General features: G+C 40.4%; 1 protein-coding gene across 1 annotated transcript in view; it reads right to left on the bottom strand.

The window, feature by feature from the left end:
- The window catches only part of LOC116627353 (myomegalin-like), a 43,202-nt gene that overhangs the window by 4,503 nt on the left and 16,308 nt on the right, over window positions 1–22,391 (bottom strand). Inside the window, exons 3-6 of the mRNA XM_032397114.1 lie at window positions 14,414–14,630; window positions 3,018–3,253; window positions 1,891–1,942; window positions 869–1,254 (exon numbers count right to left, since the gene is read on the bottom strand). Of these exons, the coding sequence (XP_032253005.1) occupies window positions 1,212–1,254; window positions 1,891–1,942; window positions 3,018–3,253; window positions 14,414–14,604 (522 nt within the window). The 5' untranslated portion in view covers window positions 14,605–14,630 and the 3' untranslated portion in view covers window positions 869–1,211. The remainder of the gene's footprint in view (window positions 1–868; window positions 1,255–1,890; window positions 1,943–3,017; window positions 3,254–14,413; window positions 14,631–22,391) is intronic.

Below are 22,391 nucleotides of genomic sequence, written 5' to 3'. Positions count from 1 at the left end.
AATTCTCAGGGAAACACTATGCTGCTCTGATCCTCAGGGTAAAATGAGAAACAGGAATAGTACCAGGTCAAACCCATTATGGCTCATTCATTGCCTAAAACAGTCAATTCAGGGAAAAAAAAAATCATATATACCCAGAGACGAAGGATGGTTTCTCGGTGTTGTCCACACCAGGATTTGATTGCTATAGTTCCTTAAAAATAGAAATGCTTTTTCTCGGGAGGGAAGTTAAAGAGAAAACTGAGCAGGAGAAAATGAAGGTTTGATTTTAAATGTACTGTCCTCCACCTACCCCCCACCACGGCTACCCAAGGGCTCTCCTTGGGGGATTCTGGGGAGGGGCAGGCTGGTGATGGATTCAGCCTGAACCCGAGACACATCCCAGTTAATGAGGGTTGAGGACATTACAGTTGAATTATTAGAATGATGGATGGGATCTGCAAATCCACATATGAGAAAGAATATGTAGTGGTAAACAGAAAATAGGAACCATGACTGTTTACCCCAAGGATTTCAAGATCAGAGGCCCAATGTTAGTGATGTTCATGCCCGTGACCTGCAAGATGACATGACTGGGTTGTAGTAATGAGGAAGTGTTTGCCCCTTCCCCTTCCCAACTCATGACTCCTCCCCTCAAGTCCAACACCATGTACGTGCCAGAGGGGGTCTAGTGGCTGAGGCCGTGTGGGTCTAGGAATGGAAAAGAGCTACCTGACCCCCTTGGGGCCTATGCTTGGCACTGAGTCCCGGGCCCGGGCTCTACCAGGGACATCACAATGGATCTGCAGGGCCTGGTTGCAAAGATACCTACTTTTGGTGTAGACAAAGGAGCAAGCACCTAGCAACTGGACACGGTAAGGGTACTCACTGGCCACATCCACTGAAGGGCGTTCTTCTTGTTCTTCATGAAGCAGGGAGGTGCTGCTGGAGGACAGATGGGTGGCAGACTGGCCATGGTTGCTGGAGTGGATCTGAGGCAGAGTGTGGGGCTGGGCCTCCTGCCTGGTCCTTAGGACTTCTGTCACTTTACCCTTCTTATGCATCTCCCTTAAGAGACTGGTGGGGTAAGAAAGAGGAAAAATAAAGGTCACCTGAATGACATGGCTGTAATGATCTGGTGGCTCACAGGACAAGCGCCAGAAGTCAAGGAGACTGTTCCTTCGGAGGAGAAGCCAAACAGTTGGTTTCTGTCTGGGGGTGGAGAGCGGGGGCTAGGGGAGAACAACGGTGCCCAGTGCCTTGGCCACAGACATCCTGAGGAAGAGAGAAGACCCATTCAGCCCTTTCAATAATGCTCCTGGCTCCTTCACAAGACAACCAGATGTCTTTGAGAGTTCAGCATACTCTGTGAACATGATGCGTTCAGTAGTATTTGCTGTGGCCTATTTAAAACTGCTTCCTGAGGCAATGTGGCCTCCCAGGTGTCTTGTAGTTTCTAGACCTCCTTCCCGAAGTCCTGTCATACAGTATAAATCTTTTTCTTTTTTTTTTTTTTTGCGAGGAAAATTTGTAGATATTTAACATCTGCCAGCACCTCTGGGGTCACCATTGAAGAAACCAGATACAATCTCACTCTGGTCTTTAAAGATCTAGGGGAAATCAGAGGGGGCCCCTGGGGATACGGGAGACTCCTAAGACTGAACAGAGCAGCTAGTATTGCTAAGTTGGTGAACTAATATGAGAATGGGACCAAAATAATAATAAATTAAAAAAAAAAAAAATAGGAAACAAGACCACTTCATCACTAGGGACACATACTGATTTGATGTTATAATCAGCCATTTGCTTTTTGTGGGGTGTGAAACCTCCTGCTTCTTTGAGCTTCTGTCCCTTGCTTCTAAATCCTTCATCACATTATATGTTTCACAGTCCCTGAAAGTTGGGAGTTACCTGAGGGTCCGCAGCATCTGTCTTGCTTGATTCTTCTCACTTGTACAGTTACCTGAAAACCAGATTCGAAAAGGACGAGTTATAATTTAAGTCGGTCTCATTCCCCAGATTACAGACAGACACTGAATTTTCTCTGGGATCAGATGTGACTACTTGATTTTCCAGTCCGGGATGCTCTGAATTTTCTCAGGAGATGTTGGATTGAGACTTTGGAGAATTTGCCTGGCAGGCTTTCCTGAGGCCGCTACAGAGATCATCATCTCTACTTGCTCTGTCCTGGGTCAGAGTCAAAAGCTAAAAATGTCTCTTTTCTTACAGGCCATGAGACACTTGTCTCAACCGGAGCCTCCAAGTCCTGCCACAAAGCTGGTTCCCGGTCCCACATCTGTATGCCCTTATCACAGCTTTCATGCAGAACCTACTTTTGTCTCTGTAGAGGTGACAGACTTCCCTGTCCTACCTCTAAGGTAGGCCACCGAGTGGCCTCAAGCCTGCTCTTACTATGTGCCCTCAGGTGCTCTAGGGAATATTCTATGAAAAAGGCACCTGAAATAACTAACTTTCCCACCACCGGTAGTAGTATATACAGTGTCTAAATCATGCCTAAATCAGCATGATTCTTTTATCATTTTTTTGAAATGCACTGATTAATATTGCTGATTTGATCCTTAGAACAATCATGCTGGTATTATTTGACCTAATTTTTTTAGGTGAGGAAACAGAAATCAAGAGAAGCATGAACGTGGCCAGAGCTAGTGAGGAACACATACAGGCTAGGGCCAGGGTCTCCAGATCCTAATTCAGGGCTCTGTTCACAGCAACCAGCTGCCCCCATTAGTTTCAGATAAATGCTATCACCGCCCTCCCCGCCCCCGAGATGCCTTTTGCCCTAGCGACCATATTCCCTGAGAGTTAAAGGAGCTGGTCATCATCCTGGCATCCCCATTCCTGTGTGCTTCTCCTCTTTGTTCCTCACCAGCCAGTTCTGACTCCACCATGGTTCCAAGATGGTGACTACAAAGCAGGACGTCAGATTGAAAAGCCACTTGTAGGTGAGTGTGGGCTTGTCTGAGCCTTGGGTCCTTGGGAGGGACTAGAGGTCCTCCTGAGCCCTGGGGCCAGCTTACCTGTGCTGAATTTGCTGGTAAGGCTCTCTGCCAGTTGGCTCCCCTTGGTCAGCTGCTCACGGAAGTGCTGTTCCATGTAGCGGTCAACTCTACTGCTGCTAAGGAGCTCCTCAAAGGTTCTCACTGTATTCCTGACATGCTGGATGAGAAGGGAAGAGAAAGCTCTCCCCATCCTCATCTTTTGCCTCAGGTGGGTCAACTCTCGAGCCTGATCCTGGATCAAGGAATGGTATTTCCTAAAGTGGGAAAGAAACAGTAAGTAGGGAAAGAGGTGACTGATAGGGTATGGTACTTCAGCAGAAGGCACTTAGAGAACTTCACCCCAAAATCCCCTACACTGAATTATATAGCACATGTTTTGTGACCCGAATCTGGTAAAGGGAATGAAGGAAGGGAAACAAAGCTTTCTTCTGCTTGGAAGACCCCTTCTAAACATGTCTTTCCCCAGCCCCGTACTTCTGAAAATGGAACCAGACCTTCTTCTCTAATTCTGCTTTAAAATCTGCTCCTGGGGCGCCTGGGTGGCTCAGTTGGTTAAGCGACTGCCTTCGGCTCAGGTCATGATTCTGGAGTCCCGGGATCGAGTCCCGCATCGGGCTCCCTGCTCGGCAGGGAGTCTGCTTCTCCCTCTGACCCTCCTCCCTCTCATGCTCTCTGTCTCTCATTCTCTCTCTCTCAAATAAATAAATAAAATCTTTAAAAAAATAAAAAATAAAAAAAATAAAATCTGCTCCTGGTTGCTCTCTTCAGTTTATAAACCATCTCAATATGGTAAACAAAGCCAGGCATTAATTGGAAAGTTGAAAGGAAAACCATCATGTGAGAAAAGAAACCACTGTTCTAGGCAGCAGCATTCTTCTCTCACCAGGATGGACCTATCTGTGTCGTTCCTGTAGATAGCCAAGGCTCCACTGGTGAGACATCTTCAAGCTCCTTTAATTTAACCATTGTATTCTGCCGCTTCTGTATGCTCCAGTGTAATGAACCAGCACAGTGTTTTGCTCATAGAGTTCAGAAGAATGATCTGAAAAAGGATCTCCAAAAAATGATGTGAACTAATTTAGTGTCCCATAATATCCTGGCCAACATGGCGACTATTTGTTACAGAGGAGAGTGGAAGAGGAGGTTTTGGGTCATCTTGTTCCTGAGAGAGGCAACGCAGCTGGATGGATGAAGCAGGAAGCAAAAGGCCCAGATTGTAGCCCCAGTGTGTTCTCTCTACCTTCCCAATGCAAACTTGGGAAGTCATTTTCTACTTTGTGTCTCAGTTTCTTCACCTGCAAAGTGAGGGTAAAATGACTACTTTGCCTTTTTAGAAATGTGATCAGGACTGAACTTTATTTTAAAAGTTGGGATGAGTAGAGCAATGCCAGTAAAGCATTTGTCTTATCAGAAAGAAGACAGATCATCACTCATGACGGGTAATGGTGAATTCACCCGACCAACTTGACATCCTCTGTGCTTCTGTAGGTGTGCCAGAGCGGAACCCATGGCTTCCGATTTCACCAGTTTCTCTTGGAGACTTTGAGCCAGCAGGGAGCACAAGGGCTAGTTGTTTCCTGAGAAGCTGAAATTTGCCTGAGGCCCCTAGGGCACTGGTCTAGAACAGGTAATCCAGGCCTTAGAAGGAGCCAGAATGCGGATCAGGACAGGTCATTCCCCAGGTAGCATCAGATCCTATTTGAACCTTTTAGACCATGCTATACTTTATTCATATTTCTGACCAACATTTCTCATATCATAGGCAGCTGCCGGTTCCTAGACTAAGAGCTCTTCCAGAGCTGGGAGTATTTTAGTCATCTTATGTACACAGCCAAACCCAAAAGAGGCTCTCAGTAAACACTTTTTCCAATTATGGGAAACAGAATCCTTACAAACCTCCACTTATCTCTCACCGTGTTCCTGTCCTAAATGTCTTCTCAGGGATCCTATACATTTTCCATTGACGCAGAAAACCCTTGCCCCTAAGAAAAATCCTATACTCACTTGGGGAGCTCTATGAAATGGGAATGTCCTCAGACTTGCAGGATATTGTCAATCCTGGGCCCCTGACATTGCCTAGTTAGCTTCTCCACTCTATGCACAACACTCAAGAACCTCTTCTTTGGAAAACAAACATGAGGAAGCATTTACTGAAATTAAACGGGCTTTACAGAATCCTGCATTGGGACTTCCTGACTATCCTAAACCTTTTATGTTGTTTGTTCAGGAATGTAATAATCAGGTTTGGGGAGCCCTTACTCAAGAAAATGAGGGGAAAAATAGCTCTACAGCCTATTATTGCTTACAATTGCATCCAAAGACCAGGACATACCCAAATTATTCAGGGAAATGAATTAAATTTACAGGTTCCTTACGCTGTAGAAAGTTTGCCAAACACTGAGCACACACACCATTTCTCAGCTAGTAGACAACATTTTGTGAGATTCTACTCTTGTCTCCTCAGTATTCTTTTCTGCATCTCTTTTTTTTTTTTTTTTAAGATTTTATTTTTTTATTTGAGAGAGAGCACAAGCAGGGGGAGTGGCAGTGGGAGAGGGAGAAGCAGGCTCCTCGCTGAGCAGGGAGCTGGATTCCTGCAACTCTTTAAATTCTGCTGCCCTCCTACCCTTACCTAACAGAGGAGAGACTCATAACTGTTGACTAGGTCTCCTCAAATCAAATTCCTAGGTTAGATTTACAAGAAACCCTATTAGCCAATCCAGATTTAGTACTCTGCATTGATGTCTCCATGCCAAAAATTCTGAAGGAAGATATCAAGTCGTCACTAAACAACATGAGTTTTTAGGAAGAGGAGCCCTTTCTTTACTTAATTCAGCCCAACCTGCAGAGTTGTTTGCTCTCATTGGAGCCTGTAAACTGACAAAAGAAAAAACTGCAAATATTTACACCAATAGCAGGTATGCCTTCAGAGTAGTTCATGACTTTGGTATGCTCTGAAAACAAAGATTTTTTTTTTTCCCTTCCAAGTAATCTCTACACCCGACGTGGGGTTCAAACCCACAATCCTGAGATCAAGAGTTACATGCCCTAATACTGAGCCAGCCAGCTGCCCTTGGAAAGAAAGATTTTTAACATTAAGTGGTACACCTATAAAATAGAAGCTCAGGTTGCTGACCTCCTCTCTACATTATTATTATCCTCATAAGTTGTTATCATAAATATTGAGGCTCATACCCTCCCATCAGACCCTGAATACCAGGGAAATGCAATGGCTAACTTTCATGCTAAGGCTCCTACTCAAGAGATTCCTAATGTACCAAAACTTTAAATAAACTCCATAAAATGGCCAAGGGATAGATACTAAACCTTTTGATAAAGGCATTTTCCTGAATTTCCACAATCTATGGCCCACTGTACATACAAATCAGATTACTTAAGACAATTTGTGTAATAGGCAAAAAATTGTTTCACAAAAGTGGCACCAAGAAGGATGCAAATTTATCATAAAAAGAGGACTTTGGAAGGCACATGTGACTGGATGGTCCTTCCTGAATCCTTCAATTACCACTCTTGCAAGCGCTTCAAGTGACTACCCACCATGGAACTGACTAAATGTCTCAAATTAAGAAAAAATAATCATGGGGGATTGTTCTAAACTAGCATGATGAGTTTATAATTAATGTTTAACCTGTCAATCATATAACCTGGGTAAAATCATTAAACTAACCCTAGGGGCTGCTCCCCCATATCTGGACCATTTGAACATTTTCAAGTATACTTTTTCAATTGTCTCCTTCTATGGGCTATCAATATGTACTTGTGGTGGTATATTTATTTTCTAGATGGGTAGAAGCATTCCCATGTGGGCAAGCTTATGACACCACAGTAGCAGAGAAATTACTAGAAAATGTTTTCCATTTTGGGGAATCTCAAATGAAATTTCAAGTGATAAAGGGCTCATTTTACCTGGACAGATTATAAAACAATTAAACAAGGTTATTCAAACATTATGGCACTATCATTGTCTCTATCATCCTCGGTCTTTAGGGGGGGTTGAATGTACCAATGATATTCTAAGATTAAAACTGGCAAAAGTGACTGAAACCACAGGAGTACCTTGGCCTAAAGTGTTACCCTTAGCCCTTAAGACAAAGAAGTCAACACCTTTTGGGAAACATAAATTAACACCTTATGAATTTATCACTAGGCAATCCATGCCTTTGATGATAGAACCCCATGCACATCCTGCTCTTGTAAATTCTATTATGACCCAATACTTTAAAGTATGGATGCAATATTCAAAAGCTTATATTGAACAGGTCAAGGAGGCTTTTAGAGACCCTCTGCCTGTTGAAAACTTCATAGTTCCTACACTGGAACCTAGAGACTGTGTGTTCTGAAAGAGATATCAGTGAAAAATAGCACATATACCTCGAGGAAAAGGGCTCTACCAGGTTCTATTTTTTCACACAGCAGTTAAATTATAGGGTATTGAACTTCGGGTCCATGTCCCTCTACTAAAGAGAACCCCCCTGCTCCTCAATTCTTGGACTTGTCAACCTATGGCTAACTTAAAATTAAGGATTTCCAGGAAAAACAAACAAACAAACAAACAAACTTCCCTCGAAGCAGAAAACAAGGCAAAATGGATAGCTTACACTGAAGACCACAGAAAAAGATTCTGCTAGATCCCTTATCTTTTTCCAGGACTCATTTTTATAACAATTAATGTGATATTACTGCTTTACAAACTAACACAAAACATTCACAGTCATGTTCCTTTTTCTGTTAGGGATTTTCTCTACCCACTAAGGCCTACCATTCAGTGCACACCCTCCTTTACTAAGCAAAATGATTGTTGGTTATGTACCCACTTACATGCTCAGGAAGACTCCAGTTAATATTAGAACGAGCTCCTATACATGCTTGGATGACAGGAAAATGGCTTTACAAAAAGGTTTGGTAACCATCTCTTGGCCATTTAATACTTATGGCCAACTAATCTGGTACTGGGAAGAAGCTTGAAAGCCATAGGATAGCCCATAACCACTGCAAACTTCATTTCTGGGAATCTGTCCCTATACATAGAAAACCTTGTACAGAAATGGTACTGGACCTAATTTAAGGCATGTTCTAGACTCACTCCATAATCACACACTTTGGTTTGATTCAAATGATGGAGATTGGGCTTCTATATATAACAACATAGATTTTAAAATAGATAATGACAATGATACTTTGATTATGCTATTAGGAAAATTACTGAATCCAAATTTAACTTGGCTTATTCTGCAAAAAAATAAATATTACCTTGGGTCACTTCTTGCATATGTCTCTGAAAATCATGGATGAAGAATTCAAGCTGTCCCCCCAAATTGGCATGAGGTGGTAACTTTTAACCAACCCTCAATCATTAGGAAAATTCTAATGATATAATCAATCATTGAAAATAGCAAACAACCTCTCCATTCTCACTATATAAGCTGTCTTATAACAATATACCTCTGAGCCTCATTCCACTGTCAATTTGAGAGCTCCCAGGTGTAAACTATTTTTATGTGCACAAAAAACTCTGACTAATATTTTAGTGATCTAGTGGTTTCAATCTTGCTATTTCTAGATTTTTGACACTTAATTCCCTGTAACTTCTTTCACAACAACTTTGGTTACCTCCCATCATGCCTCCCCTAAGAGTAAGAACTCTCTTTTTCCAACCAAGAAGATGCTCCTCCCATCTGCTCTTTCAGCTCTGAGATCTCAGGATATAATGTTGACACAGTGTTTCTTGCAAAGTATACATACATGCACGCACGCACACACGGACATAGCTGTGCATCAGGGGCCACGGCTTGGTCCTGGCTGCAATTACTAAGTTAACCGACCTTTTAACATCCCAGTCCATCAAGATGTAGAAAATACTAGTGCAGGAAGAGGCCTCATCTTATTTTACAGATGAAGACACTGAGACCCACAAAGAGTAAGAAATATATCTGATATATGTGAATAATATCTCAATAAAGCTGGAGTGGGGAGAAATATACCTGAGCTCCCATCATTATTTGGTGGAAAAACCATTATTAAAAATTTTGGCTCCCAAGATGTCCATCGACAGATGAATGGATAAAGAAGATGTGGTATATATATACAGTGGAATATTATGCAGCCATCAAAAAGAATGAAATCTTGCCATTTGCAACGATATGGGTAGAACTGGAGGGTATTATGCTGAGCGAAATAAGTCAATCAGAGAAAGACATGTATCATATGACCTCACTGATATGAGGAATTCTTAATCTCAGGAAACAAACTGAGGGTTGCTTGAGTGGTGGGGTGGGGTGGGAAGGATGGGGTGACTGGGTGATAGACACTGGGGAGGGTATGTGCTCTGCTAAGCGCAGTGAATTGTGCAAGACTGTTGAGTCTCAGATCTGTACCTCTGAAGCAAATAATACATTATATGTTAAAAAAAAAAAAGAAGAAGAAGATAGCAGGAAGAGAAGAATGAAGGGGGGGAAATCGGAGGGGGAGACGAACCATGAGAGACTATGGACTCTGAAAAACAAACCGAGGGTTCTAGAGGGGAGGGGGTGGGAGGATGGGTTAGCCTGGTGATGGGTATTAAAGAGGGCACGTTCTGCATGGAGCACTAGGTGTTATGCACAAACAATGAATCATGGAACACTACATCAAAAACTAATGATGTAATGTATGGTGATTAACATAACATAATAAAAAAAATAGTTTAGTGATAAAAAAAAAATTTTTTTTTGGCTCCAAACTCTCACTCTAGTGTTCTTTATCAGTACCATCAGTATCCTCTTGCTCTGAGTTTCAGGGGTCTCTGAGATAAACAAGGCTATTCTACTTTTAAGACAAGGCCTTTTTCTGGAATACATTTATTATTCTGGATTCTAATAGGTTTATTATTTATTCTCAGCCAGTTTCCCAATAATAAATAATATTTATCACAATGACAGTTAAAATGTATTTAGGTAGGGGCGTCTGGGTGGCTCAGTCAGTTAAACATCTGACTCTTGATTTCGGTTCAGGTCATGATCTCAGGGTCATGAGACTGAGCCCTGCATTGGGCTCCACTCTGAGCACGGAACCTGCTTAAGATTCTCTCTCTCTCCCTCTCCTTCTGCCCCTACCCCCACCCACTGCTCATGCATCCTCTCTCTAAAAAAAAAATTTTTTAAGGTAATTTTATTTAAAAAATATGGTTATTTGAAAAGGTCAATAAAATCAATAAGCCTCTAGCCAGACTAAGAAAAAAAGAGAATACACAAATTACTAATACCAGAAATAAAAGAGAGGATCACTATAGAGCTGATGGACACTAAAAGGATAATAAAGAAATATTATGAACAACTCTATGCCCACAAATTTGATAACCTAGAGGAAATGGTCCAGTTCCTTGAAAAACACAATCTGCCAAAGTGCACACAGGAAGAAATAAACAATCTGAATAGACCTATGTCTATTAGAGACACTGAATCAATAATTATTAACCTTCCCAGGATGCCTGGGTGGCTCAGTTGGTTAAGCATCGGACTCTTGATCTTAGCTCAGGTCTTGATCTGAGGGTTGTGAGTTCAAGCCCCGCATTGGACTCCATGCTGGGTATGGAGCTTACTTTAAAAAATAAATAAAAATTAAAAAAAATAATTAATAACCTTCCAAAACAGAAAGCACCAAGTCCAGATGAGCTCACAGTAAATTCTACCAAACGTTTAAGAAAAAAATTATACCAATTCTCTACAGTCTTTCTACAGAAGATAGAAGCAGAGGAGATACTTTCCAACTCATTCTATGAGGTTAACATTGCCCTAATATCAAAACCAGATGAAGAAAAAAAAACTCTTATAGAACAATATAATCTCATGAACACAGATACAAAAATCTTCAGCAAAACATTAGTAAATTGAATCCAACAATGTGTAAGATGAATTATACAACACACCAAATGAGATTTATTCCAGATAATGTAGAGCTGATTTCAATATTTGAAAATCAACTGATGTAATTCATCACATCAACAGGCTAATGAAGAAAAATCACATGGTCATATTAATAGATGCAGAAAAAGCATTTGACAAAATCCAACACCCATTCATGATTAAAAAAAAAAAAAAAGAAAACCTTTTGGCAAACTAGGAATACAGGGGGAAATTTCCTCAACTTGATAAAAAAATATTTACAAAAAACATACAGCTAGCATCATACTTAGTGGTAAGAAACTAGAAGTTTTACACTCAGATCAGAAACAAGGTGAGAGTGTCCCCTCTCACTACTCCTTTTAAACGTTACATTGGAAGTCCTAGATCATGCAATAAGACAAAAAAAAAAAAAAAAGGAAATAAAAGGTTTATAGATTGGAAAGGAAGAAATAAAACTGTCTTTGTTTGCAAATGACACAATTGTTTATGCAGAAAATCTGAAAGGATTGACAATTCTTGGAACTATAAAGTGATTAAAAAGTCAGGTTGCAGAATACAAGGTTAATATACAAAAATCAGTTGCTTTCCTATCTACCAGCAATGATCAAGTGGAATTTGAAATTGGAAACAATACCATTTACATTAGCATCTCCCAAATGGCATACTTATTTAAAAATCTAGCAAAATATGTACAAGATCTATATAAGGAAAATGACAAAACTCCGATGAAAGAAAATTAAAAAGAACTAAGTAAGTGGAGAGATATTCCATGTTCACAGGTAGGAAGATTCAATATTGTCAGATGTCAGTTCTTCCCAACTTCATCCAAAGTTTCAAAGCAATCCCAATCAAAATCCCAGCAAGTTATTTTGTGGATATTGACAAACCGATTCTAAGGTTTATGGAGAGGCAAAAGAACCAGAATAGCCAAAGAGAAGAACAAATTCAGAGGACTGACACTACTGACTTCAAGACTTACTATAAAGTTATTAGTAATCAAGAAAGTGTGATATTGGTAAAAGAATGAACAAACCAATGGAACAGAATAGACAGCCCAGAAACAGACCCACAAAAATATAGTTGATCTTTGAAAAAGGAGCAAAGGCAACACAAAAATTAGCTCAAAATACATCACAGACCTAAATGTTAAACACATAATATAAACCTCCTAGAAGATAAAAAAGCACAAAGTTTAAATGATCTTGAGTTTGGTGAGGACTTTTTAGATACAAATACCAAAAGCACAATCCACAGAAGAAACAATAATCTGGACTTGATTATAATTAAAAACTGGCTCTGCAAAAGGCATGGTCAAGAGAATAAGAATCACAAACATGGAGAAAATATTTACAAAAGACATATCTGATAAAAGACTATTAGCAAAAATATACAAAGAACTCCCCAAACTCAACAAAAAGAAAATGAATGGGGCACCTGGGTGGCTCAGTCAGTTAAGCATCTGTGTTTGGCTCAGGTCATGACCTCAGAGTCCTGGGATTGAGCCCTGCACTGGGCTCCTTGCTCAACGGGCAGCCGGGGAGCCTCCTTCTCCTTCTCCCTCTGCCCCTCCCCCCCCACTCATGTTCTCTCTCTCTCAAATAAATAAATAAAATCTTTTAAATAAAGAAAATGAACAATCCAATCAAATAATGGGAAAAAGACCTGAGCAGACATCAAAGAAGATACACAAATGGTAAATAAGCATATGAAAAGATGCTCAACATCACAGGTCATTATGGAATTGCAAAGTAAAACAATGAGATACCACTACATATTAGAATGGTAAAAATCTGGAACATTGATAACACCATATACTAGTGAGGATGTGGAGCAACAGATTCCCTCATCATTGCTGGTGGGAATGCAGAATGCTACAGCCACTTGGGAAGACAGTTTTGCGGTTTCTTACAACACTAAACATGCTGTTACCATATGATCCAGCAATTGTGCTTCTCACTATTTACTCAAATGAGCTGAAAATTTACGTCTACATAAAAATTGGCACACAATGCTTATAGCAGCTTTATTCATAATTGCCAAAATTTTGGCAGCAACCAAGATGTCCTTCAGTAGGTGAATTTATAAACTGGTACATCAGAAAATGTAATATTATTTAACACTAAAGAGAAAGGAGCAATCAAGAATGAGAAGACATGAAGGACACTTAAATGTTTATTACTAAATGAAAGAAACCATCTGAAAAAGCTACCTAGTGTACGATTGCAACTATATGACATTCTGGAAAAGACAAAACTGTGCAGACAATAAAAAGATCAGTGGTTGCCAGGGATTAAAAGGGAAGGAGGAATGAGTAAGCAGAGCACAGAGTATTTTTTAGGGCAATGAAGAGTCATTCTATATATTACTATAATGGTGGATACGTATCATTATACTTTTGTCAAAAGTATAAAAGAATGTACACCAAGAATGAATCCTAATGTAAACTATGGACTTTGAGTGATAATGATGTGTCAATGTACGTTCATTGATTGTAACAAATATACCACTCTGGGACAGCATGTTGATATCGAGGGCGGAGGCTATGCATGGGCAGGGATGGGGCAGGGACAGGGGATACAGGGAAACTTTGTAGCTTCCATTCAATTTTGTTCTGAATTTAAAACTGCTCTAAAAACGAAGTCTTTTTTTTTTTTTAAAGAATATTCATATGAATATAAAATTTTTAAAATGTATTTGACAAAGCGGGTGTAGGCTTTGTGAATTAAGAATCCAAGATTCTAATATTACTTCTGCCAAAGGCTGCAACTTTGATCAAGCAACTGTATCTTTGGGCCTGAATGTTCTCTGGTCAGAAATGAGGAGACAAAACGAACTGATTCTAAGATTATTTTAGCTCTAACATTCTGCTCTGGGTCAGTGAAATTTAAGTGGTACATATTGACAGCGACCCAGTGGAGCATGAAGCAGAATTTTATCACCTTCAGAGGTGTGCCCCAACTTCTAAGCAAGTTAGTTATGATGTGGTACGTCAGTAACTGGTGTTCACAGGTAAATGTATAATGGATTAATTCCATATCAATGCCTTCAAAAAGTTGTAAGCAAACAGCCATTAAAAACACTGATAAATGTAGCCAATAGACTGTTATTTGGCAATTTTGTAAGCTTATTTTAAGAACTGAGCTTATCAAAATTGCCATTCCAGAAATCAGGGACAATCTGATTGTCCTGAAATCTCCTGAAGTAACAGGAGATTCTTAGGTGCTCTCATCAATGCAGAAAAGAGACATTACTAATGTGACTGGAAGAGTTCTATGAAATCCCAAACACCACAAAGATGATATATTTGGTGAATATATGCATTGTTATTTAGAATAAAACCAAATTTCTCTGAATATAAAAGTAACTGATAATAAAAACACTCTAGGTTTTTCTCTAAAGAATTTCCAGGAATGTCTTATGAGAAAGCCCTATAATTAAACTACAGAGCCTGGATGCAGACCCCGAAAGCTGCTGTGAGAGCCCTGATTTAATTCTGACAGTGGAATCTCTTACCTGCTGTGGGACACAGAGGACGACCCTGCCTCCTCAGGCTGAGTCTGCTGCCCATCCACTCTCCTCTCAGCAGGTCCCCTCTCTAGGGGCTGCTGCATTCCAGCTTTTAATTGGAGCATTTTTTCATGAAGAATCCTCTTCCTGCTTCCTTTAAAAGGAAAGATGGAAGAGAAATGTGTCTGGGTCTCCATAATGTCCAGGTTTCCTCCAAAGCTACCTAGAGGAATCAAAACAAAATTATGGTTTATAGAGTTGGATTACTAAATAGGATCCCATAGGAGTATAAAGGAAGGGGGGGAACCTACCAAGAGGTAAAGAATGAAACCTACAATGTGCCCCCTTGAAGAGCCACGAGGGCCGTGGTGACGCACTGGGTTGGAGGAAGGATACAGCAAGTAGGGGGAGATGGTGTTATGAGGCGGCAGAGGAGGGTCTAGAGGTCTTTTAGTTTAAAACAAACAAACAAGTAAACAATGAAATAAACAAATGAGGGGGCACCTGGGTGGCTCAGTCGGTTAAATGTGCCTTCGGCTCAGATCATGTTCTCAGGGTCCTGGGATGGAGTCCCACATCAGGCTCTCCGCTCAGCGGGGAGTCTTCTTCTCCCTCTCACTCTCCCTCTGTGCTCCCCTCCCCCTCCCTCAAACAAATAAAATCTCAAAAAAAGAAATAAACAAATGAAGTCAAATGGGCTTTAAACTGCAGTAAGAGTATTTTTTTAAGATTTTATTTATTTATTCAGAGAGCGCACGTGCATGCGCGCAGACGCACATGAGTCGGGGGAGGGACAGAGGGAGAGGGAGAAAGAATCTCAAGCAGACTCCGTGCAGAGCACAGAGCCCAACATGGGCCTCAATCCCATGACCCTGAGGTCATGACCTGAGCCAAAATCGAGTCAGCCACTTAACTGACTGAACCACTCAGATGCCCCAAGAGTTGAGTATTTTTATTCTTACAGTTCAGATGAAGTTTCCTGGGCGTGTTCCGTCAGAAATCAGAAAGCCTTTTTATCACCCACAGGTTTTGAGAGTCATGAAGGCAGAAACAAAGTTTGAGATACCAGAGCTCAAATCCGAAGTCATTGGGACATCAACAATAGTGCCATGGGAAGCACTCAGGTTCCATGTCTCAAGTTGTAATCACAGAATTAGAATGTTGGTCGCTATAGAACCTGAGAAAGCTCTGCCTTCTGAGGGCCTGCCATATGCAACACAAGGCTGCCTGTTTCTCCCTAAATCTCTATCAATGGAGAACCCCTCTCTTACCAGTCAGGTTTTTTTTAAAGCTTTTATTTATTTATCTGAGAGAGACAAAGAGAGCAACAGAGCAAGAGATGGAGCATGAGCAGGGGGAGAGGCAGAGGGTGAAGCAGGCTTCCCGCTGAGCAGGGATCCTGATTAATGGCTCAATCCCCGGACCCCGGGGTCATGACCTGAGCTGAAGGTAGATGCTTTAACCCTGAGCTACCCAGGCACCCCTCTTACCAGCCAGTTTTAATATCTGGGTACTCTTTTAAATCAAAATTTTTAAAGTAATCTCTACACCCAATGTGGGGCTCAAACTCACCACCCCAAGATCAAGAGTCTCAATCTTGCTTTTGTACAGAAAAAATCAAAACAATATTTTCTCAACATCTTTATTTTCTTGAAGATAGTTGCAATAAAAACAATTCTTCTGGCTTTTCCTTCATCAATTTTTTTAAAGCCTCTAGTGATTCTATTTTTTTTTTTAGGGGAGGGGGGGCAGAGGGAGAGAGAGAATCTTAAGTAGGCTCCACACCCAGCACAAAGCCTGATGCAGGGCGCAATCTCACGACGCTGAAATCATGACCTGAGTCGAAATCAAGAGTTGCACACTTAACCGACTGAGCCACCCAGGCACCTCAAAGCCTCTAGTGATTCTTACTGTTCCTCTTTGGGAACTGTCCAGATTTTACCCCCTAGACCCTTTCAAGAGCATAGTGACCAAAAACTAGAGTATAATGACTAATAAATTTAGCATAATGATGTCTTGCTTTTTCACTCCATAGTAATTAATATATCTCAATGCAATGCTGAATTTCTTTCCCTTGCATTAGGAAAACTTGTAGGGGGTTCATTTAATAAGAAGTCATCTTAACCTTTCAAACTCTCTATTTCACCCAACTTGTAGATTATTGTTTTTGCACTGCTTAAAAAAAAAAAATCTCAATCAACATTATATTCTGCTAATGTCTGTTTTGCATTTCATTCTGGCTCTACAAGTTACTTTCCACTTTGTCAAAGTCCTTAAAATAATTTATCTCTTTGAATATGGATACTCAATGTGGTGCTGATTTATAAATCTAACTGATTTATTTATTCTTTCACTCAGGTCTCAACAGTTACCTGGGCTGCCAAAAAGCCACTGAAAATGGCCTATGACAGAGTCCAGTAAAATCTAGATGATGGAATGGAGGGGATGGATGGCAAGTACAAGCAATAGTTTGGTCACGGCAGCTGAGACTGTGAAGAGAATCACAAACATAACACAAACACAACACAAACACAAACATTGCTTCCCACCTCCTGGGCTTTCATTTCACTGGTGTGTTGGTAAGTGTTTAACAACAAGTACTCTAGGGGATAAAACTCTGATTTGTAGCATTTGCCTATCTCTGTGGGGTAAATACTGTCACCATGGCCAATTTTAAGCTACCAATGAGACATTACTGAATATGTTGGGATATGATGTAGTACTTTTACTATATAAGTACCAGCTTATATCCATTAGGATGGTTCCTATTAAAAACCAAAATAACAAAATAACAAGTTTTGTCAAGGATGTGGAGAAATTGGAACACTTGTGCACTGTTGGGAATGTAAAATGGTGTGGCCCCTATGGAAAACTGTAGTAACAGTTCCTCAAAAAATTAAAAACAGAATTATCATACAATCCAGCAATTCTACTTTTGGGTATATACCCAAAAGAATTGAAAGGAGGGACTCAGAGATATTTGTACACCCATGTTCATAACAACATTATTTCCTGAAACTAACCAACTGTGGCATGTTTAACCACAATTAAAAAAAAATACAATACACATAAATAACCTTAAGAGCATAGATAATAGTAAAACGTAACATAATTAGGAAGTGATGTGTTTTGGGTATTTTTTATTTTGTTTTTGATATTTATTTATTTATTTTAAGATTGTATTTATTTGAGAGAGAGAGAATGAGAGAGAGAGCACATGAGGGGGGGAGGGTCAGAGGGAGAAGCTGACTCCCTGCCGAGCAGGGATCCCGATGCGGGACTCGATCCCAGGACTCCAGGATCATGACCTGAGCTGAAGGCAGTCGCTTAACCAACTGAGCCACCCAGGCACCCCTGATATAATTTATTTGTTAAGTTGATATACTTTAATTTTTAATAATGGCAGATTCCTGTGGATTTAACAGCTAACTTTGAGAGCTGGTGCTAGCTGGCTCCCTACTACTACTGACAGATTCGCATCTAGGGTTTAAGAGCCTAAGACTTGGGTGGGATGCCCTGGTTTACTGTCTCTATGGCTCTGCTGTCAGGCTTGCATAGGCCAGTAGTAGAACCTGTTGGTGTGACCATGGCCATCTCCACACATCTTTCGAAGGATTTGGAAGAAGATGAAGAAAGGTAGTTTGGAAAAACTAATTTTGAAAGTTGTTATTGCTGCCTAATCCTTCTCCTAACTCCTTATAGACTGTGTAATGATATTGCTGTGTGGTGTTAGTAGGACTGTAAGCTAGCACAACCACTTTGGGAAGATTTTTGGGAGTTCTTCCTAAAGTTAAACATACACCTGTCCTATGACCCAGCAATAGTACTCCTATTTATTTCCCAAGAGAAATGAATGTATATAGCCAAAAAGATTTCTACAAAATGATTACAGCAGTGTTATTCATACTAGGCAAAAACTAGAAACAACCCAAATGTCTATCAACAGGGGAACTGATACATTTTTATATTCTGTATATTCAGCAATACACATGACCAAATGACATATGCTCACAATAACATGGATAAATCCCTCCAAAACAGTATGTTCAGCAAAGGATGCCTCTGCAAAAGGACGTTTTTGAATATCTAAAACAGCTTTAAAAAAAGATTTATTCATTCATTTGAGAGAGAGAGAGAGAAGGGGTGGGGCAGAGGGATGGGAGAGAGAGAACAGGGTCTATGCCCAGCCCAGAGCCTGATGCAGGGCTCGATCTCACAACCCTACATCATGACCGTGAGATCATGACCTGAGCAGAAATCAAGAGTCAGATCTTAACTGACTGGACCACCCAGGTGCCCCTGAAACATAGTTATTTTAATGTTCCTGTGTGTTACTCATGTATGATTCCAGTTACATAAAGTCCCAGAACAGGTGGAAGAGGCAAAAGTAAGTTATAGTCTAGAAATCAGAAGAGTGGTAGCTTCTTTGAAGTATTATGGCTGGAAACTTACATGAGGGAAACTTCCTGAGTTGATGTTCTATAAAGTTTGGTGGGGCTGATGGTTATAAGGGTGTATACATTTGTCGAGATTCATCAAATTGTACACTTTATATAGGTGCATTATGTGTAAATCATAGCACAGTAACATATTGTGAGCATAAAAACAAGATTGATTATATTTTTTAAATTGTTGAAATTATACAAAAATAATTGTTCAGCTTTTAGTTTCCTCCTGATATCTATTTTTTTTTTTACTTTTGTGTCTTCTGTAAAATCTAAACAAAAGACTCTAATATAAATTAGAACTTTCATATTTTCTAGACTATGTTAGTGTTGGAGTAGGCAGTTATGTTCTCACAGGATACCTGGAGGCCAGCAAGGAGTAAGTCAGGTCAGAGGCCTGTCCTGGCAGCACTCCACTGAAGCTGGATCAAACCAGACAGGCCCAAGATGGTGGGTGCCAGGACAGGAAACCCCTGACCAAATAAGGATGAAAAGATGAGAAACCCGACTTCGAAGCAATCCCCGCCCCAAGTAATGAATATTCCATCCCCTACTTAACAACTGTCAATAAAAGATTGAAACCAAACCCCCAGGGTGCATAGCTGGAGCTCTCTCCCTCTCTTGCCTTCCCTCTCCCTCTCTTTCTCTCTCTCTAGCTCACCTGCTCTCCTATCTTGAGAGTGTATTTTTCACTTTAATAAACTTTCCTGCTTGTGTTACTCATCTGCTGTGTTGCATGTCAGTCCTTGAATTCTTTCTTGAGACAAGACCAAGAGCCTTCAGCGACACATTTGGGATGAGCTGGATCAAGGCCCCAGAGTCTCCCCAATTCATTTGGCAGCACTAGGACTTTACTGACACTAATTCCATTTACTCTCCTGACTTTAGAGTTTTTGTCATTAACTTTATTTCAAAATATATTTAAATTACACAGACATTATTATTATTGCTTGGGACAATAATATTTATTTCACTTGCTCACATACTTGACATATCCATTGCTCTTCATTCCTTCTTTCATTTCCATATTTCCCTTGGGATCACTTCCGCCTGAGGAACTCTTTTGTATTTCCTTTTCTGAAGGTATTCGGCTTATCTGGAAAGGCCTTTATTTCACCTTTACTTTGAAAGATATTTTGTCAGGGATTAAATGTAGATTGAAAATTATAGTATTTTAGCCCTTTAATAATAAATATAACATAAGTTGTTTTCTTCCAGATGTTCCTATGACTTTTCTGTTTGCTTTTGATTAAAGAGAACAAAACAAGTTCTTTTGTTTTTAATCTTGTTTGAAATTGATAGAATTTCTTGTACATTTGGCTTGATAGCTCATTAGTTATTTTTTAATTGACCATCACATTTTACAAAATTGATTTTAATCCAATTTCCATCTCCTAATGGAAATACAGGTACATTAGCTCTTTAAAAACATGACATGTACTTTTTAAAAACTCTCCTCTCTGAAGTTCCCTTCCTTTTAGCTCTTATACATACTTCAACTAGATATTTTATACTTATTATTTTTCAATTACTAATTCCTCTTCAACTGGGTCCAAACTGCTGTTAAAACCATATGTTACTTTTTAAAATTTGTTATCACATATTTCTGTTCTAGGATTTCCATTTGAGTTTTCAATAGATTCCTAAGCTCCAGTGTAAATTTCCGTCTTGTCATCTATGTCCTTGAAACCCTAAAATGTATATATTTTATTTTATTTTTTTATTTTTTTAAAGATTTTATTTATTTATTTGAAGAGAGAGACACAGCGAGAGAGAGAACACAAGCAGGGGGAGTGGCAGAGGGAGAAGCAGGCTTCCCGCGTAGCAGGGAGCCCGATGCGGGGCTCGATCCCAGGACCCTGGGATCACAACCCAAGCAGAAGGCAGACGCTTAATGACTGAGCCACCCAGGCACCCCTAAAATGTATATATTTTAGTGTTCCTATCTGAGAAGTCCAATAGCTCAATCATGTTGTGAGTCAGTTTCTATTGTTTGCTCCCCCCCCCCCTTGCTCTTATTTCTTTGTATCCCTGGAAAATGTGATTGAATGATGGGCCTAATGTGTGAAAAACTATGGAGGCTTTGGATAATGTTATCTTTTGGGGGAGACAGAGAGGCAAATCATCTCAATGCATCTCATGATTAAGCTGTTTCAGTTTGTTTGCACTGATTGGAAGTCTCAGTCTCTATCTGGTTTTGCCTGCACTCTGAGGCAGTAGATCTTTAGGGTTGCTGTCTGAGAGGTACGTTCTCTTTGGAGGGTCCTGAACTTCTATTTATATCTATTTCCTCTGCACCATGGTACCACTGAAACTGTTCTTCTTTCAGCCCTACTCAGCTTGCCTTCATAGCTTCTTCCCTGCAGGTAGCTAAATTTGCAAATGCCTTGAGGGTGTGAAAATTAGAAATGGGAAACCTCCAGATTCAGCCTCCTGGAGTGGAGAGATTCGTTAGGGGTAGATATCACACTCTACTAAATTGCCGACCCAAGAGGAAGAGAAAGACCTCGCAAGTGGCTATTACTTTACTCTCCCAGCAGGAGGAAGAGTAGAAAGATAGACTTTCCTCCTCCTCCAGCAGAAGTACAGCCAAAGAGAAACAGTCACAACTCAGCCAATGAAAAGCCACTATACTTCGAACTCCCAGTTTACTGCAATAGACCTTTTTGTTTAGAACATCTACCCAACTTCCCCTTTTACTTTATAAAAGACCTTTCTGCTTCTTTGTTGGGGGGACTTGCCAGTGGTTTTGCTATAGCTTGCTTGTGGATTGCAACTTTCTTCTATTCTCCAATAAAGCCATCTTTTGTTGGTAAAATAACTGGCAGTTTTATTTTTAAGGTTAACAAGGGCAAAACCTTTACCAAGCATCCAGCTGACATCCCAGGGCGCTCCAGGATCTTGACTCCTCAAGTCCAAATACCTGGATAGCCCTACAAGCCTTCCCAGCGCCCTCTCTATGCTTCCCCCCACGATTTAAAGTGCTGCTATTTTTTTCTGATTCTTAGTAGCTGCTTTCTCCCCAGCTTCTCAGTCTCTGATTCCTGCCCGGGCCAATGCCTTGAGGGGAAAAGGCAGAGAATTAGTTTCATTCCAATGAGCACCTCTCTCTCTTGCTGGCTCTCTGTGTCCTAGCTGCACAGGTGGCCTTCCACAGACTTCAAACAATTCCTTTAAACCAGATTTTATCTACCTTTTTGCAGTGTATGCGCTGGTTTGCTACAGATACTCATCACTGAAAGAGGAAATCTACAAATTCTAGGTAAATTAAATTTTCCTCTTTTGATTTCTTAAAAACAACAAAAACAGATTACTGGTACATACTTGGACTTTTCTTTTTTTTTTTTTTTAAAAGATTTTATTTATTTATTTGAGAGAGAGAGAATGAGAGACAGAGAGCATGAGAGGGAGGAGGGTCAGAAGGAGAAGCAGACTCCCTGCCGAGCAGGGAGCCTGATGCGGGACTCGATCCCGGGACTCCAGGATCATGACCCGAGCCGAAGGCAGTCGCTTAACCAACTGAGCCACCCAGGCGTCCC

Source organism: Phoca vitulina, unplaced genomic scaffold (genome assembly GCF_004348235.1).
Source record: "Phoca vitulina isolate PV1807 unplaced genomic scaffold, GSC_HSeal_1.0 scaffold96, whole genome shotgun sequence".
In the NCBI taxonomy this organism is placed as follows: Eukaryota; Metazoa; Chordata; class Mammalia; order Carnivora; family Phocidae; genus Phoca; species Phoca vitulina.
This window is presented reverse-complemented; position numbering and strand designations above follow the sequence as displayed.